The sequence below is a fragment of the Alosa sapidissima genome, chromosome 20 (genome assembly GCF_018492685.1).
Source record: "Alosa sapidissima isolate fAloSap1 chromosome 20, fAloSap1.pri, whole genome shotgun sequence".
NCBI lineage: Eukaryota > Metazoa > Chordata > Actinopteri > Clupeiformes > Clupeidae > Alosa > Alosa sapidissima.
In genome coordinates, this window is record NC_055976.1 from 10,622,009 (window position 1) to 10,641,831 (window position 19,823).

At 41.5% G+C, this 19,823-nt stretch overlaps 1 protein-coding gene across 1 annotated transcript; it reads right to left on the minus strand.

The window, feature by feature from the left end:
• Positions 1–2,985: 2,985 nt before the first annotated feature.
• f8 (coagulation factor VIII, procoagulant component) lies at positions 2,986–19,784 on the minus strand. The gene is made up of 25 exons (XM_042075158.1): positions 19,539–19,784; positions 18,844–18,932; positions 18,402–18,524; positions 17,822–18,034; positions 17,268–17,444; positions 16,543–16,767; positions 15,879–16,128; positions 15,398–15,569; positions 15,200–15,281; positions 14,776–14,993; positions 14,348–14,498; positions 13,882–14,091; positions 12,295–13,423; positions 12,014–12,179; positions 11,081–11,326; positions 10,622–10,850; positions 9,770–9,952; positions 9,122–9,238; positions 8,893–8,964; positions 8,042–8,127; positions 6,899–7,063; positions 6,573–6,717; positions 5,503–5,651; positions 3,964–4,140; positions 2,986–3,577 (listed from the first exon to the last, which is right to left on the minus strand). The coding sequence occupies exons 1-25, from the start codon at positions 19,688–19,690 to the stop codon at positions 3,422–3,424; spliced, it is 5,082 nt and encodes a 1,693-aa protein (XP_041931092.1). The 5' UTR covers positions 19,691–19,784; the 3' UTR covers positions 2,986–3,421.
• Positions 19,785–19,823: the final 39 nt, after the last annotated feature.

Here is a 19,823-nt window from a genome sequence, read left to right on the forward strand (position 1 = left end):
AATGAGAATCAGCTGATTTTAGTGAATGGATGGAACAAATATAGTAGCCTACTGCATTGTAGGACTTTCACTTTCTGAAGCCGGGTTTCCCATTTCTGAGTAAATGCCAGAAATTTCACCAGTGTGACTGTGATGCATCAGACTTCCCTGGATCAGCTTAATATGATGACATTGCAAATGTATGACCGTTAAGAGTCATGTGTGTGAGTAAGTTACAGAGATGTCTGCAAAACTAGGTGCTGGAGGATACCAAAGAAAGTCCACCACACATTAATATGATGTTACTGCCCCTGAAATACTGATGTTTCTCAAGGGGCCTGATGTAAAATTGAGATGAATTAAACATATGAATAATGAAAACATAAGTATTAATAGTAGTAATCAGTGTAGTAATATTTTTTTTAATTGGATTTTTCTTTTTAAAGTGAACAACATGACATACAAAGAGTCAAAAGACGCAAAAAAACACTAATACAAAAGAGATTGGGGAAAAACAACTAAACAAAAAAGAAGACACTTGTCTAAACGGCACACACTCAAAGGTACAGAGGCAAAACGTAAACAGGCTATGGATTGTCTTTACAGTACAGTATACGCATCACTTTAGAGTCCCAAGAAAGAATGGGCCCTGTACAAAATGACGTCCACATTTCTTCAGTTAACAGGTTTCCATTGCTAAAACTTGTATAATGCCCGCTAACCGACATTTCACATTAGGTCTCAGCATAGACTTCCAGCCTTTGCCACACTACGTCTGGTTTCCAGCAGGCAGAGTAACACTCTTCCTATTAGCTCTGCTGAGATCAGTGTCCGGTATGAGACCCAGAACGCTTTTTTGGGCACAGAGAAAGATTCACCTTTGTTAAAGAAAGTACATCTATAACCTCTTTCCAGAAGTGTTGTAGCTATGCACATTTAATACACATATCAGGACTTGATACACACTAAAAATGATGCAAAACTTTACAGTATTGAGTGATCAATATACTGTACAGTGCAACCCTTTCAAGTTTTACACATTTTGTTTTGTTTCAGACTCATCTTAAAATTGATTCAATATTTTTTTTTCTAATCAATCTACAGACAATTTTCCAATACTCCACAACATAAGTACAGTATATCTGGATCTCATTCATAGTGACCATTGGGTCCTTGGTTACCTGTCTGACCAAGGCCTTCTATCCTGATTACTTAGTTTGGCTGATCGACCAGGAAGGTTGTTCCAAACTTTTCCATTTGAGAATGATGGAGGCAGAAATATATCCTTCCCCAGATCTGTGTCTTGACACAACCCTGCCTCACAGGCCTATGGACAATTGTCTTGACATCGTGGCTGTGGTTTTCACTCTGACATACACCTTCAGCTGTGAGATCTTATATAAACATATGTGTGCCTCTCCTAATAATGAATACATTTAGGCACAGGCAGGGATGGATTACTGCACAGGCCTACCGGGCCCAGGCCCAGGGGCCCAAGGGGTCAGGGGGCCCTGAAGCCCAAGCCTTTGCATGGAATCGTTGCCTCAATATCAACAAATCAGGATGTAGGCTATGAATCTGATTGAATTTAGTATTGGCCATCCTCAAAATGCACCAGAATACAGGAAATCACATCAAACAATTTTTAAAAATTCTGGGGGAGGACCCCCAACCCCCCCCCCTCCCACATATGCAACAATAAGTGGGGGGGCATTAATACATCTGGGCCCAGGGGCCCAAAAGTTCATAATCCGTCCATGGGCACAGGTGGACTCCAATCAAGTTTTAGAAGCATCTCAAGGACCATTGATAGACATAGAATGCACCAGAGCTCAATTCCAAGTGTCATAACAAGGGGTCTGAATACTTATGTAAATGGGATATTTCAGTCTTTTATTTTTCATAAGTTTACAAAACACTCCAAACACCTGTTTTTGTGTGGAGTATTGAAACATTGTGTGTGAATTGATGAGAAAAAAAATTGAATCCATTTTAAGATGAGTCTGAAACATAACAAAATGTGGAAAACTGGTAAGGGTCTGAAAAACTTTCCAGTTACACTGTGCATCTTCACAATCCACTTGTATTGTAGCAATCTGAAACAAACATTAACTATTAGAAAGGTTTGTTTGTGTATGTGCACCGAATTAAATGGGGTTTCAGACTTTATTTCTGCCAGTCTTGTACAAATCTTATGTGAACTTTTGAATTATTTTATTTCAGTAAGTTGTTGTTAAGTTATGCTTTCAGGTCACAATGCTCATCGTGACTTGTGTCCAGTTTTCTGCCACTGTTTTCTCAGGGTGAGACACCACCGTTCAAATCCAAGTTAAACAGCTTTGAGGGGAAAGTGTCCTCAGCAAGCGGAACTGATAGTTCAGTTCCATTTTTCGATCTCAAGAACATGTAAACGTTATCATCCCTCTTCCCTTTCCCTTCCGTTTCCAAGCACGTCCACTTTCACACTCTTTTATAAACATCTTCTTGCGTGACTTTTAAATTTCCGCTGCTCTCTCTCTCTCTCTCTTTCCTTCTCTCCCTCCCTCCATGTCCCCTTCCGTGTAACACCCGTGTTTGTCCTCTGAATTATAACCAGAACCGTGTTTCAAAGCCATTCGTTTACTCTAACATTTGTTTCTCACACATTTTTCCATGTCAGTTGAACAAAGAGCAGAGCCTGCTGATATGATGTTCGTGTAAACACGGCAAGACCCAACAGCGCAGGCTGTGCTGAGATAAAGGTCCCCTGGAGTTTTGGACACTGGTGAAGGTGCTCGTTTTATCAAAGGAAAGTATGGAGAAAAAACAACAGGAACAAATGAGAGAGAGAGAGTGAGAAAGGAATAACAATTGGGTAGCATGGGCGTTCGTGTCAGTGTCTCTTGAGGACAGCAAAGAAAGAGAAAACGAGGCGAGAAAAACAAATGGTATCCTTCCTACGTCAAGTGGAAAAGATCCAGACCCCTTGAACTGGGTGGGAATCTGTTTGGATCACTGGAGTAGAGGTCAGTGGACAAAGAGAAGAGAGCTTTCTCATTTATTGAGCATTTGGTATTTAAAATATACATTTTTACCCCCCCCCCCCCCCATAAAATCTCTCCCAGTAAAATACTCTTTCTTCTCTCTTCACAGTGCAAAACACATGACACATGTGTGACATATGTGACATACCAACACTTTTGATATACAAAAATAAATACAGCTTGATGTACATGACAGATATTTACAAAGATTTAAAATCAAACAGAGGTTAGATATTAGACCTTCTTCAGTGTAGTGACTTCACTGTGCGCGAATAACACGCAGCACTGACAGAACAAACATGGATAGTTATGAGTTACATTAAAGGGTCTGTCAGAAGCACATGCTGGACATTGATATTTTCGGCTTCCTTACACATACTGTACGTCAATGACTAGTCTACTCTCAACAGTGGTGAGCTTTAGAGTCTTTGCTGCGTTTCACACCCCAGGAACTCCAGTCGAAGAGCGATGTCATTCAACCATCCTCGGGGAAAGATGCGGATATAGCGAGCAAAGAGTGGAGGATCAAAGAGGTTCAGCTTCTGTTCATCGTATTCCATGTTTCCTTCAAATTTCTGAAACAAAAGAATAGAAATAAAAAAAAAACATCCTGTTGTGAGTATGTGGAGCCTCAAGATTACACGTTTTAAAAAAGGCACTTATTCTGCAGCAGCTTTTGAAAAATAAATCTTCACAGAGTGCCTATTGGCATCAGTCCTGAAATCAGAAGATAAAAACAACTGACTGACAGCTTATTATGAATGTATTCAGTAGTCTATGAAATATTGCTAAAATATTGCTTCCCTCACTTGCAAATTATGACTTACACAACTTTCCTCAAGAAAAATGCTAATATACTAAACTTTAGCATTTAGAACAACCTGATAGTATCTGTGTGTGAAAGAGAGTTTGTGTGTGTGTGTCTGTCTGTGCTATCTCCTGTGTGATAAATGACACACACCTTCTCTCTTCCGCCCTCCATCACCATGGTCCAGTCGTGGCCGTTGTCGCTGGTGGACACGCAAAACTCTGTGACCATCATTCCCTGCAGCATGGACCTTGCCCCCTGGGTGATGATGCCTGTCACCCTCCTCTGCTCCATGAAATCTACCTGGATCCACTGGTGGGGGTCATTGCTCTGTTGGGAGCGTGTATGAGAGAGAGAGTGTATGGAAAAAGCTAGAGTCAAATGTGTGGCAAAGGAGTAATTTTGTTTGGCAATGTCAAACATATACTGTAGGGCCAGAGGGATAGCTGTGTCCATTTAATCAAGCTAACCATGCAGTGTCCCACACATGTATTAAGACCAATCCTAGACTAAAATAAACTTTCAATGAAAATCTCTTCAATGGAAAAACTTGGGAGAAGGCATCAGTTTGCTTGTTTTTAGAGCCTTTAGGTCATTTATTTTGGGTGTTTTGAAGAAGGTTTCGTTTGCATCAATGAACACAGCTGTCAAAGTCAAGATTTACTAAAGCAACTGAAGTCTGAGAAGTTATTTTTAAACAACATTCTTCATAGACCTGCCTTAGGTCAACATTTTTCAAAAACATAATGCACCCTGCTACAAAACAACAGCAAACACATGTCAGCATGTCCTAGAGAGAGTCTGCTGAGTATAACAAAAGGTCTTGAACCTTCTGAGCCCTCTTATCAACGGCATGCGAATTCAGTATGGTGGCAAAGGGAAGCAGTAAATGTCTTAGCCCGGGTAAATAAATGAGGAGAGACAATGGTGTTGGACTTGGGCGTTTCCTTCACTTCATGTTATTCGTACTGCCTGCGGTCAATATGGCAGCGCTGCTGGAAGATTATATGCTTAATCACCAACCATCTAGAAAGAAACCCTTTCATGGGTGATTTTCTTTCCTGGAATCCTTTCCTTTCCCCTCCCCATGGATAAATTCATGTTTTAAATGGCCCAAACAAGTACCTGGGCCTTTTATTCCTTAAGTGCTTTCCCAAACACGACAGAGAAACCCTACAATGTCATAAGGATTTGTTTGTATAGGTATTCAGTATGGCTGTTATGTCTTTTCAATGACTCCTGTTGTTATCACGTCACTAAGACATGTTCTTAGACGTGTAAATGAATATGTCTGCAGCATCTAATTTACATAACACTCCTCCTCTCTAGGGGAGGATTCATCATTTCTTCACACTTGCCAGGCTTTTCAAAGCACATTAAGTACAACAAGATGTTGTTATTCTCCAGGCAACTAGAAATACAACATTAAAGACCCTTTCCTCGAAATGGATGAATGTAAAAAAAGGAGGGCACTGGCCCCAGCTGTGGGGCAACTAGCTGGGGCACCTGCACCGTACGCCGGCGACCCGGGTTCGATTCCCGCCCCGTGGTCCTTTCCGGATCCCACCCCTGCTCTCTCTCCCACTCACTTCCTGTCATTCTCCACTGTCCTATAATTAAAGGCATAAAAAGCCCCAAAAAATATACTAAACTTATATGCCCAGTTACTTATGCCCATCCAAGGGGCCTCACCTTCGGCCGCCAAGCATTGGCTCGGCCCTCCTGATGGAGTCTGGCCAGAGAGGGGGTCCAGGACAGCAGCCACTTGTACAGATACGAGGAGGCCGTGATGCTGTTGTTGGGGATGGTCTTCTTCTGCATGCCCAGAGGCATCAAACAACCTGGGATCAGAGACAGAGCAGGGTTACAGTATGAGATTACTGACAGTGTTGGTTCGCATATCACATGAGGAAGAGAAATGCAAGAGAGAGAGAGAGGAGTGTTTGCATGCTTATCTCGGAAGGATTAAACAACCCAAGGACATTGCAGACTGCTGAAGCTTTGATGCTGTGAAATTTGTTTTCGGAACTGACAAACGGAACTTTAAAAGAGTCAACACTTAAATAGCTTGGAGAAAGATATAACTTTGGGAGCTGTGCACACAAAGATAACTCTTGGTTCATACTTAGTTCCCAGATTCTCAGTGTGCATGCACACACTCCTCCAGGTATGAAAGGGAATTTAAAAATTAGATATGATAACTATATAGCTTCAATACTGCCAGCCAATGCATGGAGAATTCTTTCCCATTCTACAATTGAGGATGAAGCCTTTTCAAAGATAAAAGAGAATTGAAGAATAAAGAGAACTCTGATATTTCAAAACATGTATTAGAGAAATACCCAAAAACAAAAAAATCAGAAAAGAAAAAGTAAAGCCAATTCAAGATTTTTTTTCCAGCTTTACAAGAAGCCATTAGTGATATGCACGACTAACTGTGAGACAGAGAATGCAGCCCTGCCGGAAGCACTGTCAGTCAGTGAAGCTCAGAAACAAGCCATGGAGCTCCCAACTGACGCATTTCTTCCCTTTCATGTCAAGTGAGGTGCTGTCATCGCAGCATAATGCTTTGATTTGAGCTATTATTCACTTCTTTTGAATCTCTGACAAAGAGGAACACAGAGAATGCACTTCAAATGTATTGTTCAATACCCTCTGGCTCCTTATTGAAGTGAAGCTTGCAGCGAACAACGGATGCGTTTTAAAAGTGGTGGGTGTCCTTGCGGAGGTGCGTTGCATTTCAGCAAACAAAAGAAACTCACTGTTTAAATCGCATCCCAGCAGCTCCAAGCGAAAAGTGGGACGGCCCTTGAAGACCACTGGATTCAGTCTGATGTGCTGGCCAATGATTGGTGGGGACAGGAGATTTTCGTTTACACTTGAGCCATCCCAGTTGCCGATAAAAACCTGCGTGCAATACGATACAATAAAATAAAACCCTTTACAAAGGTAAATTGATTCCAAACAATAAAGTAATGACATCCCACGACATAATGCAAATACCATACATTTATGTAAACATTGATTACAAAGCGTGGCCTATAAACAACATTGCAAGTTCAAGTGTAGAAAGTTGAAAGGCACTGACTTTGGACGGCTTGGAGTCGTTTCCCCGGTAGATCTTCCAGTGCTCGTTGTCCATGCTGTATGAGACAGTGAAGTACATGGTGAATGTTTCTTTGATGCCCAAAGATCCGGTTCGGGCTCCTTGGGTCTGGAGGCCGTGGATCAGCATGGGCTTCCGCAGGTCCACCTGTTCACAGAGGGAAAGGACAACAGCTTCTTCAGATGTTGCAAAGGATTCTGGTCACACACTTCATGTAACTTGGACTTATTTTATGCTCAGTGTAAAAAAATACTTAGTGCACTCAACATAATGCATCATTTTGTTGCTTTTACATACTTAGTGTACTATAGTTTCTTACGCATAAGCTTGACACTACACATTCACATGACGTTACTAAGTCAAAGCAACAAGATGACTTGCGATGCTGAGAGCACTCATCTTTTAATAGAATCAGTAGGCCCTAAACCTTGAGTACAGTTATCAACTGGCTCAAATAATACCTACAAGAAAAGAGCAGCTTTCTTCAGCTGAACAATGAAATTGCTATGTGATTCACTTTTGTCCAACTTCCAGGTGACAAAAAAAATGGCCCAATTGCTGCCAATTTCAAATCTAAATTTAAGACCAAACAGTTTGTGGTTGCTTTATATTATGCTAACTGATCAAATGCACTTCATGTTCATCAGATGCACTGGGTTTTTATGTCTCTGTATTCTATGTCTACGTATTTTATGTTAATTACTTTTTCAATTATTTTTTAAGTTATTGCTCTTTTATGCTTTTATTCACTTACAATTATTGTAATTATTGTATTACTTACAATTATTTGCTTTTGTTTATGTAAAGCACATTGAATTGCCTGTGTATGAAATCTGCTACATAAATAAACTGGCCTTGCCTTGCCTTAAAGTGACATGTTGACACTTGTGATCACACATCATGAGCATAGTGGGTTTGAGGATTGGATTTGCAGTAAGAGGGTCATGTGCACAAGATTTCAAACTTACAAGGATATTTAGTGTGTTACATGTTAGGCCACTGTACAATGTAAAGTTGCATGGCATATAAAGTGCTACCTTAATCGTTTTTATGTAATGCCTAATTCGTGCAAGTATGCTACAGTGAGATCTTGTAGGCAAGTCACTTCAGGTCTTGTTATCTTACCTGGAGCCATGATGTTTTGGAATGGCCTACCCAGGCATTAAAGGAGCCAGACTGCTGTAACCTGGCCAAGCCTGGCTCCCAGTTATCTGGTAAAAGTAACAGAGAGACAAAAGGCAAACTGTGAATTGCAGTTGGAAAATTGCAATCAGACATGTTTTGTGTTCTACACAGCACTGCAACAGCAACAGTGGAAAAAACAGAAGACGCCTCTATGACTGTATTGTACATTTCCCAACTTTGTGCATTTAATATAATGGCTCATGAAATTTGTCACAGCTGTGAGAAAAGTTTTGAATGATGATAACTGTTATTAATGCTCTTTAGGGCTCTGTGGTGGTGAAATGACAAAGTGAGGTCCTTATCCTAATCATGAGGGAACAGTAGAGACCATTTGTGACCCACATGGCAATGTTGCTTGCTTCACAGATGATGGGAATACTAATGTTACATAATATTTGTTCTACTCCACTTTCGCCTTTGTCATATCCTTTCAATACAATTCAATTCAATTCAATCGAATTTATGTAGCACCATAACAGGAATGTGTCTCAAGGCGCTTTACAGAGTCAAACGTCAACTTGATCTCCTCAGCATTCAATAACCTATCCCTTTTTGATTCAAGGTGATTTAATTAATTCAAGTTCTTAAGAAATAAGTGCTCAGAGACCTCAAACTTTCACTGGAATGTGCCTAAAAACATTGTCTTGTTTCCCTGCCAAACCACCATCACCACCCACAGCACATGGACTCAATCAAGACATGTGGACAACAGTTTAGAACACTCTGGAAAGAACACTAGTATGCAACCATTTAAAAGTGACAACAAGTTGTTTTCCATTTTGAGAAATTACCATAATAGTCCGAAGCTGAAATTTGTTCGTCAGAAATAATTCCCGATTCCATCCCCAGTGGCTGAATACATTCTGGGAGGGGGGGGGCAAAGACAATGACTGTTCATGTATACACAGTGATAGTTTTTAATGGCTTCTGGTAAATTTAAAATCTAAAAACAAAACATGAATGTGAAATTCAAATACAGATTTCACAGATGGGTGATGTAGAGACTGAGTGGGCACCTACCTGGGTCGTAGACCAGCAGCTTGGCTCTCATGCCGGAGAGCTGGTGCTCCCCTATGGAACACTCCACCATCCATGTGCCCAGCATGGGAGGTCTCATCTCAATGGTGCCAAACACACCTGCGCTCACAACCAGAAGGGACAATGGTCAATTCAATTCCATTCAAAACCTTTTCTTTATCCACATGGGGCAATTCCAAAGAAAACAGGCATAGCAAAGGGCACCCAAGAAGACACAGTAGGCTACATGACAATCACCATGAGACAAAAATAGTTGTTTAGACATAGATGGATGCTTCTATGCACAAATACCACGAGAGGACAAGTGAATGCTATCAAAATCTGGGTCCTGAGTCAGACTCCCAAAGCTAAACAACAAACTGAGAAAATGTAACTATCATACGATGTGTTAGTGTAATAACATCTGGCAATGATAAGTGATGATAAGTAATGACTTAATTCTAAAATGCGCTCAGTAAGCAAATGGTCAGTATCTTATACGTAAATGATGTGAAAGGATAAGAAAATGTTGATGGGTTACTTGATCAGTAGGCCAGCATCACTGTACTGTTGGACCCCAGGAAGCATAGCTAGGACTTATGCCCCAGTTAATGGGGATCCTATAAACAATAAACAATAAACACTGCTTACCAGGATAGAGGTTGAACACGCCCATTCTGTGCTCCTCGTCATTCCTGACGCTGAATGGGAGGCCGTGGAAGTAGACGGAATGGAACTCGCCCCCACTGCCCATGTTCATGAGGTGCCATCGCACGGTCTTGTACTGTTCAATAGCCAGCCCTGGGAGTGTCTCTGCCACGTACCCATTAATGGCTGCAGAAGATTTATGAATCGAGAATGTTGTTTAGTTCTGTGTGTGTCTCTCTCTTTTACCTCACATTCTCTATCTCACACACACACACACTCATCCACACATATACACAGACACATATGCATGCACACACACACAGCTGTTCAGCCAGATAAGTGCTCTTTATTTTCGTCATTTCACACACCCCAGCAACATCCCTTATGTGGCAACTTACAAACAGTACACTGAGTACCGCAATTGTCTTTGTTTTGTTCTCACTTTTATGGTCACAACATGTCTTGAGAACATGATATAACAACGCCTGCCTCTTTAGGCTTATAGTTGCCAAGGAATGAAATTCAGCACAATGTTCTAGTGCTGAGAAAGAGGTCTTGTGGAGTACGATGCAGTCAAAGAGACATTATGCCATTTATCATGCTATGTTATTAAAGAACATAGAGAGGGGGACGCTGCATCACCCCCCCTACCCCCCACCCCCCACTCACACACTCACATACACACACACACACACACACACACACACACACCAGACATAGATTGCAGGGCCCATGGGGACCTCTGTTCCTGACTCTACACTGAACCATCCCAATGAAGACTAAAAACTAATCTAAAAAACATAGTGGCACACAGTATAAGGCCATATAAAATACCCAAGGGCTATGTTCAGTTACCTGAAAATTTGTTGCTCATCTCAAACCAGGGGTCATTTTTATTGGCTCTGCAAGGGGGGGAGCAGAACTTCTTGATGTTTTCCTCCATGTACCAGCTCTTCTGCTCATCAAAGATGGTGAAGAGGAGGAAGAGATCTCGTACCCCTGGCTGCATAAGCGTGGCTGTTTTGAGAGTCCCTGGGTTACAGATCAGCAGGGGACCAATCAGTCCAGAGTTTATGTCCTTCTCCTGGTGGGAAAAAAAACATACCAGAGAAATAATGAAATCCTCAGAACAGAGGAGCATCAAACGTTTAAACCTCAAAATCAAGAACCATAGTATTGTGGAATCATCCATGTAGAAATGTGGTCTAAAAGTGTGGAGAAACTATCGGTATATGAAGTGTGCTTGAAATACTGTAAACCAATCCAATGCACCGATGAAGAGCTATTCATGTAGATAAGAACAGAAAGCCTTGCCTTGTCAACAGTGGAATAATAGGCGCCGGTCTTGCAATCAAAGTCTTTTGTGGCAGGTCCCTGGCGTTTGTGGACCCTCCAGTTGTAGACCCTCTCCTCCCCGGGAGGCACAGGCTCCCCGGGGGCCTCGTCAGGCCGATAGTCCTGCCCGGGGATACCGCTGGGAGACGACTGCCCCTGGAACTTGTCATAAACTCCTTGGAGGTGCAGAGAGTAGGGTCTGGACGCTTTGTTCCTGAAGACCACCTGATTGGAGAAAACAAAAAAAGAGAAGTTCAATACTTTTTACCTTTTGTGAGATAGTGATTGGAGAGTTTTTTTGTTATTTTTCTTTAAAGGAACCATATGTAAGATTGTGGCCAAAACTGGTACTGCAATCACTTTCAAAATACTGAAGAGCGGTGTATCCCCTCCCCCTCCCCCCTGACTGGAGGTTGCCAACCTGGATGGCGAAACACTACTGACTTCGTGATTAGTAGATAAGTGGAGGGTGGCGCATCAGGCCAAAACACAACATGACATAACAAAACACAACATCAACATCAGTTGAGGGCTGCAACTTCACTTTTTAAATGACAATATCCTGGCCGGACTACTGTTGTCAGTGATATAAGTATTTGAATTGAACATGATTTCTTCATGTCTAGTGAAATATCAGGGCCATTTTATGATTAATTGAAATATTTTTCTTACATACGGCTCCTTTAACTGAAAAGGACTTAAAATGTGTAAAAAAGTTAAGGTTAAGTTAAGAGGTTCTGAAGAACCCTCAACAAGCTATGGCTGTTAAATCATGGTCCACTGTGCAGGTCTCCAGATTGACAATACTACAAAACAATACCACAATACCACAAAAAAATACCACAATACCACAAATCAATACCACAATACCACAAAACAATACCACAAAACCAAAGCAGGACACCAACTCACTGTTAGAACATCGTTGACTTCTGCTTTCAGCACTGGGCCCATGATTCCAAGGTGCTCATCGAGTTCTCCTTGTTTGACAGGCTCCAGGAAATCTTTGTTCTGGTAAGCCCGGAACACCACCTTCTTGTAGGCTGGGAAGTACTTCCTATATCCACGTCGCATTTCTCTGTGGGATGACAGATCACGTTAATGTGGAAAGTGACATGATTACATTTTCTCTGTACCACTCTTCAGTCATGCAGTATGTGTATGTGTGTGCAATGAAAGAAAACACCCCCTACTTTGGTCTAATAAGCTGATGTGGTTTTGTGATTCCGTAATCCCACATGACTTCCTCAGCTGCGATGTAATAGCTGCGGTACTTCGGTTGGCTCGACCTTGGATTCAAACCCCCCTCGTAAGGAATATCATTCATTGAAAAGTTCTTTTCATCAGAGTAGTCGTCATATTCAAATGAAGGCATCTGTCTTGGGTCTGTGGTGTTGTCTGTGGAATTGGACAAATCCACCAGGTCACCAAGGTCTATCTGTAACTTATCGAGGTATTCTGTTAGTCCGTCTAGACTGTCCAGTGAGTTATCGTCGAGAATGTCGTTCTCACTGGCCAGGTCTATCGATCCCTCCTGCTCTGTGTGCTTTATAAGGTCAAGAGCTTGTCGCCTCTGCAGCTTGCTCCTGTTTTGTCTGTCAGAATCCTTCTCCACACTATTGTCAGCCTCCTCCCAAGTCTCATTTAGTGTCTGGATAGGGTCATTCAAAGAACCCTGGTCCAATCTTTGGAGGATTCTACCGAAGAAGTCATTTAAGGTTTTGTTCTTCTCCTTAGAGGTTTCATCGACATCTGCCTCAGTGGAGTTCTCCATAGCTGTTTGCTGAGATTCTCCTTGAAATACCAAATCAATATAGTCGGAGAAACCAGACGGCATCCCATCACTGACATCCAGGACTTGATCAGCTGACGTGTCTCCGTCAGTGTTTTCCTCAGTCGTTTTCGTCAGTGACCTCTTCCGTCGCTTTGCAAGGTCCCCATTTAACTCTTTGTCCAGCTCCGCCAGGATGTCTTCGGGGATTCCACCCTCTGAGAGAATGCTGGTGTCCTGCTCTCCTGCCACACTGATATATTTCATCTCACACACCTGCTTTCTCTTGCCCTCCCTTCCCTCGATGGGGAGGGTGTTGTCCAGCTGGGTGTCATTAGTCTTCACTGGCCGGCACACTCGGATGGCCACTGTCTGGTTCCCCTGATCTCCTCTGGCACCCCTCGCCATGGGCATGGGGTCAAACACATAATCAAAATCGTAATCTTCTTCCGTATCCACTGTGGGTAACTTTTCACAGCTGAACACTGAGTACTGGGCACTCATGCCCTGGTTTTTCAGCTTGGGGTCAAAAGCACTGATCTCCCACTCACCTAGAAACACAGGGACAGTGGAAGATTCTTAGAAGGTCTCACAAATTAGATGACCGAGAAAGTGGTTGCTGCTAAAATCCCGGTTTGTTAATGGGCAAGGACATTGTCAGGTGACATTGAGTTATGTACCTTCAAACATTAATGACAGATTATGTTACAAACTGCAACACTAGGTTGTTAATGGGTAACAGTTCCTGAGAAAGAGTCATGGAGTTGTTGTAAAAACCTTCAAATGTTTCCACTCGATAATGTTAAGTGCTAAAATACTGGAAAATTCACGGTGAGTGAATCAAAGTGACAAAATACAAACGTCCTGTTTTTTTTGTCTTCCACTATGGCATCCAGCTATTAGCACCCACAGTTAAATGTAACTTAGAATAAAAGTTACATATATCTACATGTATGCGAATAGTGTATCATTATGCGGCATATATACAACTCTGATCAGTGATGCCTACCAAGTGTCTCCATCTCTGTTGCAACGGTTTCCCCACTCATAGGAAACAGGGTGAGGACAGTGTTGTACACTTTGTTTTTCTCAAAGGGATTTCCTGTGAAGTAAACGGACAGAAAGTCGCTCTGCGTCCCCACGTTTGCCATATGCCAGAAGGTGACCTCACCCAGGCATACCTTGAAGTGGAGGTTGTTGTACATCAGGCCATTGACAGCTGGGAAGACAGAGCAAGTGTGGTTTGAGTGGTATTACATAATGAATTTTTAATAATACATTACATTTATTTTTACATTTATAAATATATTATTATTAATCCACAGTAAAAAAAAAAACAACAACAAAAAAACATCAACAACATTGTTTTGTACGTCTACTATCAGTTATTCAGCTGAGATACAAGAAATTGGAGAGCCTTTCCACCATCACAAAATAATAGCATTGAATGGGCAAGTACCGGTAAGTATACTTACTATTCATAACATTGGATTTGTAGAAATCTGGATGCTGAGTATTCAAAGCATTAGGGTCTTCACTGTAGTTCTGAATGTTTTCATTAAGGTACCAACTTTTGTTTTCATCAAATATGGCAAACATCAAATGCTTCTCTATATCTGATGTTACCTGAAAATATTATAACATACATTACATTATATCAACACGTTTTCAACTGACACCTGTTGAGATATTTAAATTGAAGCCAGACCATGTATGCATACATGTAATAGAAACTATTTCATAAGTCATGTACATGATCAATGTTTTGGCACTTAGGGGGTTTACAAATAAATGTAAATGGAGCTCAATGGAACTGAACTGAATTGAACTGAGCTGAATTAAACTGAATTGAATTGAATTTCACTGAATTGAATTTCGCTGAATTGAATTGAATTGTCCTCACCACTCTGCCTGTCCGGTCCAGTGAGCCTGGTTTGCAGACGATAAGGGGACCCACCAGCCCTGAGGCCAAGTCCCTCTCGGGGTTGAGGGTGCTCTGGTACAGACGAGTGAGGCATCGTGGGTCGAGGTCCGTGGGACCATCCTCAGATGTCAGTTTCCACAGGTAAGAAAACGTGTCCCCTGGCTGTATTGCCAGAGAGCTCATGTCCTTATGGGTTGCTGGTGAGATGATCAATTTATTAGCCGTAGAACTTATATACATTCACATTCACTTTTACACATAAGTATCCTTGAGTTAGTACATTCAGCACATGTAATAATAAATAATAAATTCATCATTCTTTCTCTGTCTTCAAACTAAATTTCAATCATATCTCTTTGTCTCTTTCTCTTTTTATCTCTGTGAGTGAGATGAGATATCATACCTTTTCGATTAAGTGGCAAAATGCTTGTCAATCCATTAGGGTAGATGTTGTAGGGCCGATTAGCCAGATTCTTGAAGATAATCTGGATGTAAAGATTTTAAAAGGGTCAAACATCTCATGTTCAACATTGCAACAAAATGCCCTCCATGTGTGTGAGGTCACCAGCAGATTCTATACATGTGTAGTTTATGTACTTACCTGAAATTTGTCCCCAACCTCTCCAGTCAGGACAGGCCCAATCAATCCCTTGCCTGGGCTTTGTCTTTTTCTCTTAGTGAAGCTCTTGTCTGTGTACTCCACATATGCAACCTTCTTATACACCTTCCCTAAGCGCTGTGGACCCTGTCTCAGGTTCTCAGAGGAATAGAGCCTGAAATAGCAACAGCAATAGCATACATGAACTTCTGAAATTAGTTCATCCAAAATTAATGGTAAATATGTAGGTGACTGAGGTATTTTTTTAAGTTTTTTTTTTATGACTTATGACAAACTAATGATATGTCCACCTCTGCCTCTCTCTCTCTCTCTCTCTCTCCACCTCTCTCTCTCTCATTCTCTCTCTCTCTCTCTCTCACACACACACACACAGACACAAACACACACACACACTCTCTCTCTCTCTCTTCTGCTCTCTCTTTCTCTGTCACTCTCTCTTTTCCCATTCTCTCTTGTATCTCACCTGTCACCCTTTTTAACATTTGGCGCGTAGTCCCAAGTATGTTCCTCAGCAGCGATGTAGTGGACCCGCACTCTGGGCCTCCCCTTACTGCCCGACCTGAGGAGAGACGCGACGCCCCCACGCTGGAACACAATCGTGGACATGAGGTCATCGTAGGAGGGGTCGTCTTCCTCCTCTACTTTGACATTCCGCTTGTCTGGGAGCACAGGATCTACACATTTGTGCACCGTGAAGTTGGCAGTCATGCCAGCTATAGGAAGAGACATTGCAAACAATTTAGAGCTTATGGAACAGCTCAGGAGTATACAGTATGCCAACATAAAGGAAAATGTATTGAGAATAGACTTATGGTTATATGGTTAACATACTATTTGGATATCAAAACACACTATTTGGATATCAAAACACACTATCTTTCCACTAGATCACATATTTGTTACATTATTATTACAGCTGTTTCTTTCAAAAATTTATTTTTGACAACAATGAACATATATTGGACATAAAAATTAATTAAAAAAGATCTGAAGTGTGATGACTGAAGAATAACCATACATGGCTTATGGGAAAAACACATATTTGACATTTACAGAATGCATTGCTGTAATATGATGGTCATTAGATCCATTAGCACTAAAAAGACCCGAGAAGATCCACACTATACCGTTCTTATGGGAGTGGATCCGGCAGGAGATCTGGAACGTCCCCTCAGCCAGCGGCTTCATCAGCGCTGTGGTGAAGGTCATTGGGGCCATCTCCAAGGACACCTTCCTGTGTTTCATCACTTGCAGCGAGTACTCCTGGAACTGGATGGAGTGGATCTCGGGAGAGGTGCCCACACCAATCAGATGCCAGGACACGTCCTCATAGCCCTGGCACAGAGTTAGACCTGCAAAACCACACATACCGCATGAGTCCACCTCAATAAAGCGCCACAGTGGGAGAACTCCTTCAAGTAAAGAGTGTGAGTGTGAGGTCATTGATCATGTTCAGGAAACTTTTTGTACTATCACACAAGTCACCCAACCAAGCAAATACTGACTAACTCCTCTTCAGAATTCTGTCTGTACATGCATCTCTAACTCTCATAGTCACACTATCATTTAAACACTGACTAAAGGAGGTGATGCATGGGGGAACATTTTGAGCAGTGTTGCTTTAACTCAGCTCTCCAATACTCATTCGCCCACCAACATTGCTCAAGAATCGGCCCTCTGTAATTTTGCTGTCTCTGCACTTGTCTCTGTGTTACTCTCATAGTCATAAAACCATGTAAATACTGACTAAGCCGTCTTCTGTTTAAGCCGTCTAAGTTTGTTTGTATCATAGTCATGATACCATGTCTCAGAAACACCCTCCTCAAACACGGTCAACTTGAGAAGAACATACCAGGTAATGATGAGTTGAAATGACCATTGATGGTGTGATATTCTCTGGCCATTTCAGGCTTTTTGAATTTGTCCAGGGATCTTTCCAGGTTTCTGTACCAGGTCTTGTTTTCATCGAACACAGCGAAAAGTAAGATGAACTCAGGAACCTTTTGCTTCCCTTCGACTGTCAGAACACCTGTGTGATGACAGGGTGGGAATTAATTCATTATTTCACAAAAGCAAAGCTGTTCTGTTCATATGGAGAACCCAAGGACTACATCATTCTAAAGGTACTTTTAAACCTCTCACAACAATAGAAAATTAATCTGGGTAAAGTGATGTGTTAGTCATTGGTGGAAAGAAAAAGTGAAGATCCGCACACTGGAGAGCTCCCATTTAAGTATTTTTTTTATTGATAACGTTTCAAGCCGTTACGGCCCTTCCTCAGTCAGTCTTTGAACCGTATCTTCGATCCTGCACCTGTATTATTTTTGGATGTGCATGATTAAACCGTGCTTTAGTCATTGGTGGAGCCATGGAAATATTTTTTTATATTTATTTGTTTTTCCTTACCTGCTCTGCAGATTAGTAATGGGCCGATGAGTCCCGAGTTGAAGTCCCTGATAATGTCGACGCGGGAGGAGTAGGAGTATGTGAGGCAGTCAGGGTCTGTCATGGTGGGCCCGCTCAGGACATGGATCTCCCACACGTACTTGTAGTAGCCGCCAGGAGCGACGGCGTCATCGCCCTGTTCCTGGCTGGTAGTGGAGTCATCATATCCAGCACCTAAAGAGAACAGGTCATTTTCATGGGTTCTCATAGTTCTTACAGTCAGCAAAGAGAATACCACCTGTTATTGTACTTGTTATGTGTCCAAATGACTGAATTGATCTCAGTTAGTCAGAATTTGAGTACGGTAACTCAAAAGAGCTCAAACATCTTTATTTAGTTAATCAAATGTATCTATAAATTACTTACACTTTCTACTTCATAAAGTTAAAGTACATTTTTTGTCCAGTGAGTGAGATATTGTTTTATGTATCCATATATAATTGCAGTATTTCATATTAAATATTTTACAACCAGGTTAGCATATTTACAGTATGCTCAAAAAGAAATAAAGAAAGAGAAAGGAGAGTGGAACAATGCTAACCTTCTGACTGCTTCCAGTAGGGAATCCCAATGGGAGAAATGCTAAACGGTTGTGACGCAAAGTTCTTGAAATGGATCACAACTTTATCGCTCACCTGGGCTCTGATTGTGGGACCTTGGATACCTGGCACGCAGAAAAAAAAACAACCATGAACGTAAAGAAACAAAGTCCATGCCATGGTGAACATATGCTATTATGTGGTCTATAATTAGCCTACCTAGTGTTAATTGCTAAAAAAAATAATTACTTAAGACCGCTAACACAACATAGGCTACTTCACAAATTAGTACAAGTGACAAGAAACAAGGTGCTAACACTTTTTTCATCTTATAAATACATGCTGAAAAATTAGGATTAGAATAGGATTATTTGACCAAATTTAAGCGTATACTATAGACCACTTGTTATTGGTCACTACAGTTTAGTGTAATGTCATACTGACCGGCCCAAGGAGGCTTTGATTTCTGTGTTGTAAAGGTGGAGTCTGTGTATTCATTATAAATGGCCTTGGTATATTTTGGGATGTCAGGTCTGGAAGAAGTAAACAGGATTAGAGATCAAAAACAGAGGAAAACACTCATTCATTTTTTGTAACTGGCACAGAATGGCTCATTAAGACTCTTATCTGCCTTAACTCAGAATGACAACATGAATGGAGTTTCAGAATTTGGATTTATATGTACACAGAGCTGAAATGAAAACTATTCTCTACCATACATACATACATACATACATACAGTACAGGGCAAATGTTTTTGTCATTCAACGCAGTTATTTTCAATAAAGTGTCTATAGGAAACTTTCCATTTAGATTTCCAAACATTCTTCTTGAAAATAATAAAATAACTAATTGAGGTATACTAATTGAAAAATATTAATTTAATTTTGAAAGTATCCTCATTTTACAGCATTGTTTCAAATGTGCCTAAAACTGTGCACCATTTCAAGATAATTGTCGTATTACTTACTGTATATCAAAACCACATGCTCTGTAATCAGCGGAAAAGACATACTGCCATACCAAATGTCTATACCATGAGAAAAACTTCACAAACTCTGCATTGTGTTACACCCAGTTTTGCACTTGGGACAAAAGTAAACTGAGTCTACTGCATCAGAACACAGCCATGCTGCTACCTTTGTCTGGAGGCCACGTCTGTGCTCACTGAGTCCAGGTAGTTCCAGGTCGTCTCGATGGCGGCAATGTAGTACTCCCAGGTGACAGCCCAGGACTGTCCCACCGCGCCCAGCAAGAGTGTGACGAACAGCAACAGCATCTTTCTCTTCATCTCAGTCTTCTTCTTCCCAGCTTTTTGATCGGTCTCCTCAGACTCCCGCTGTCTGCTCTGGGCCCGGGGTCACTGCGGCAGGAATTTAAAGGCTTCTCCACCACACAGCCTGTGGTGGGGGGGGAGGGGTGTG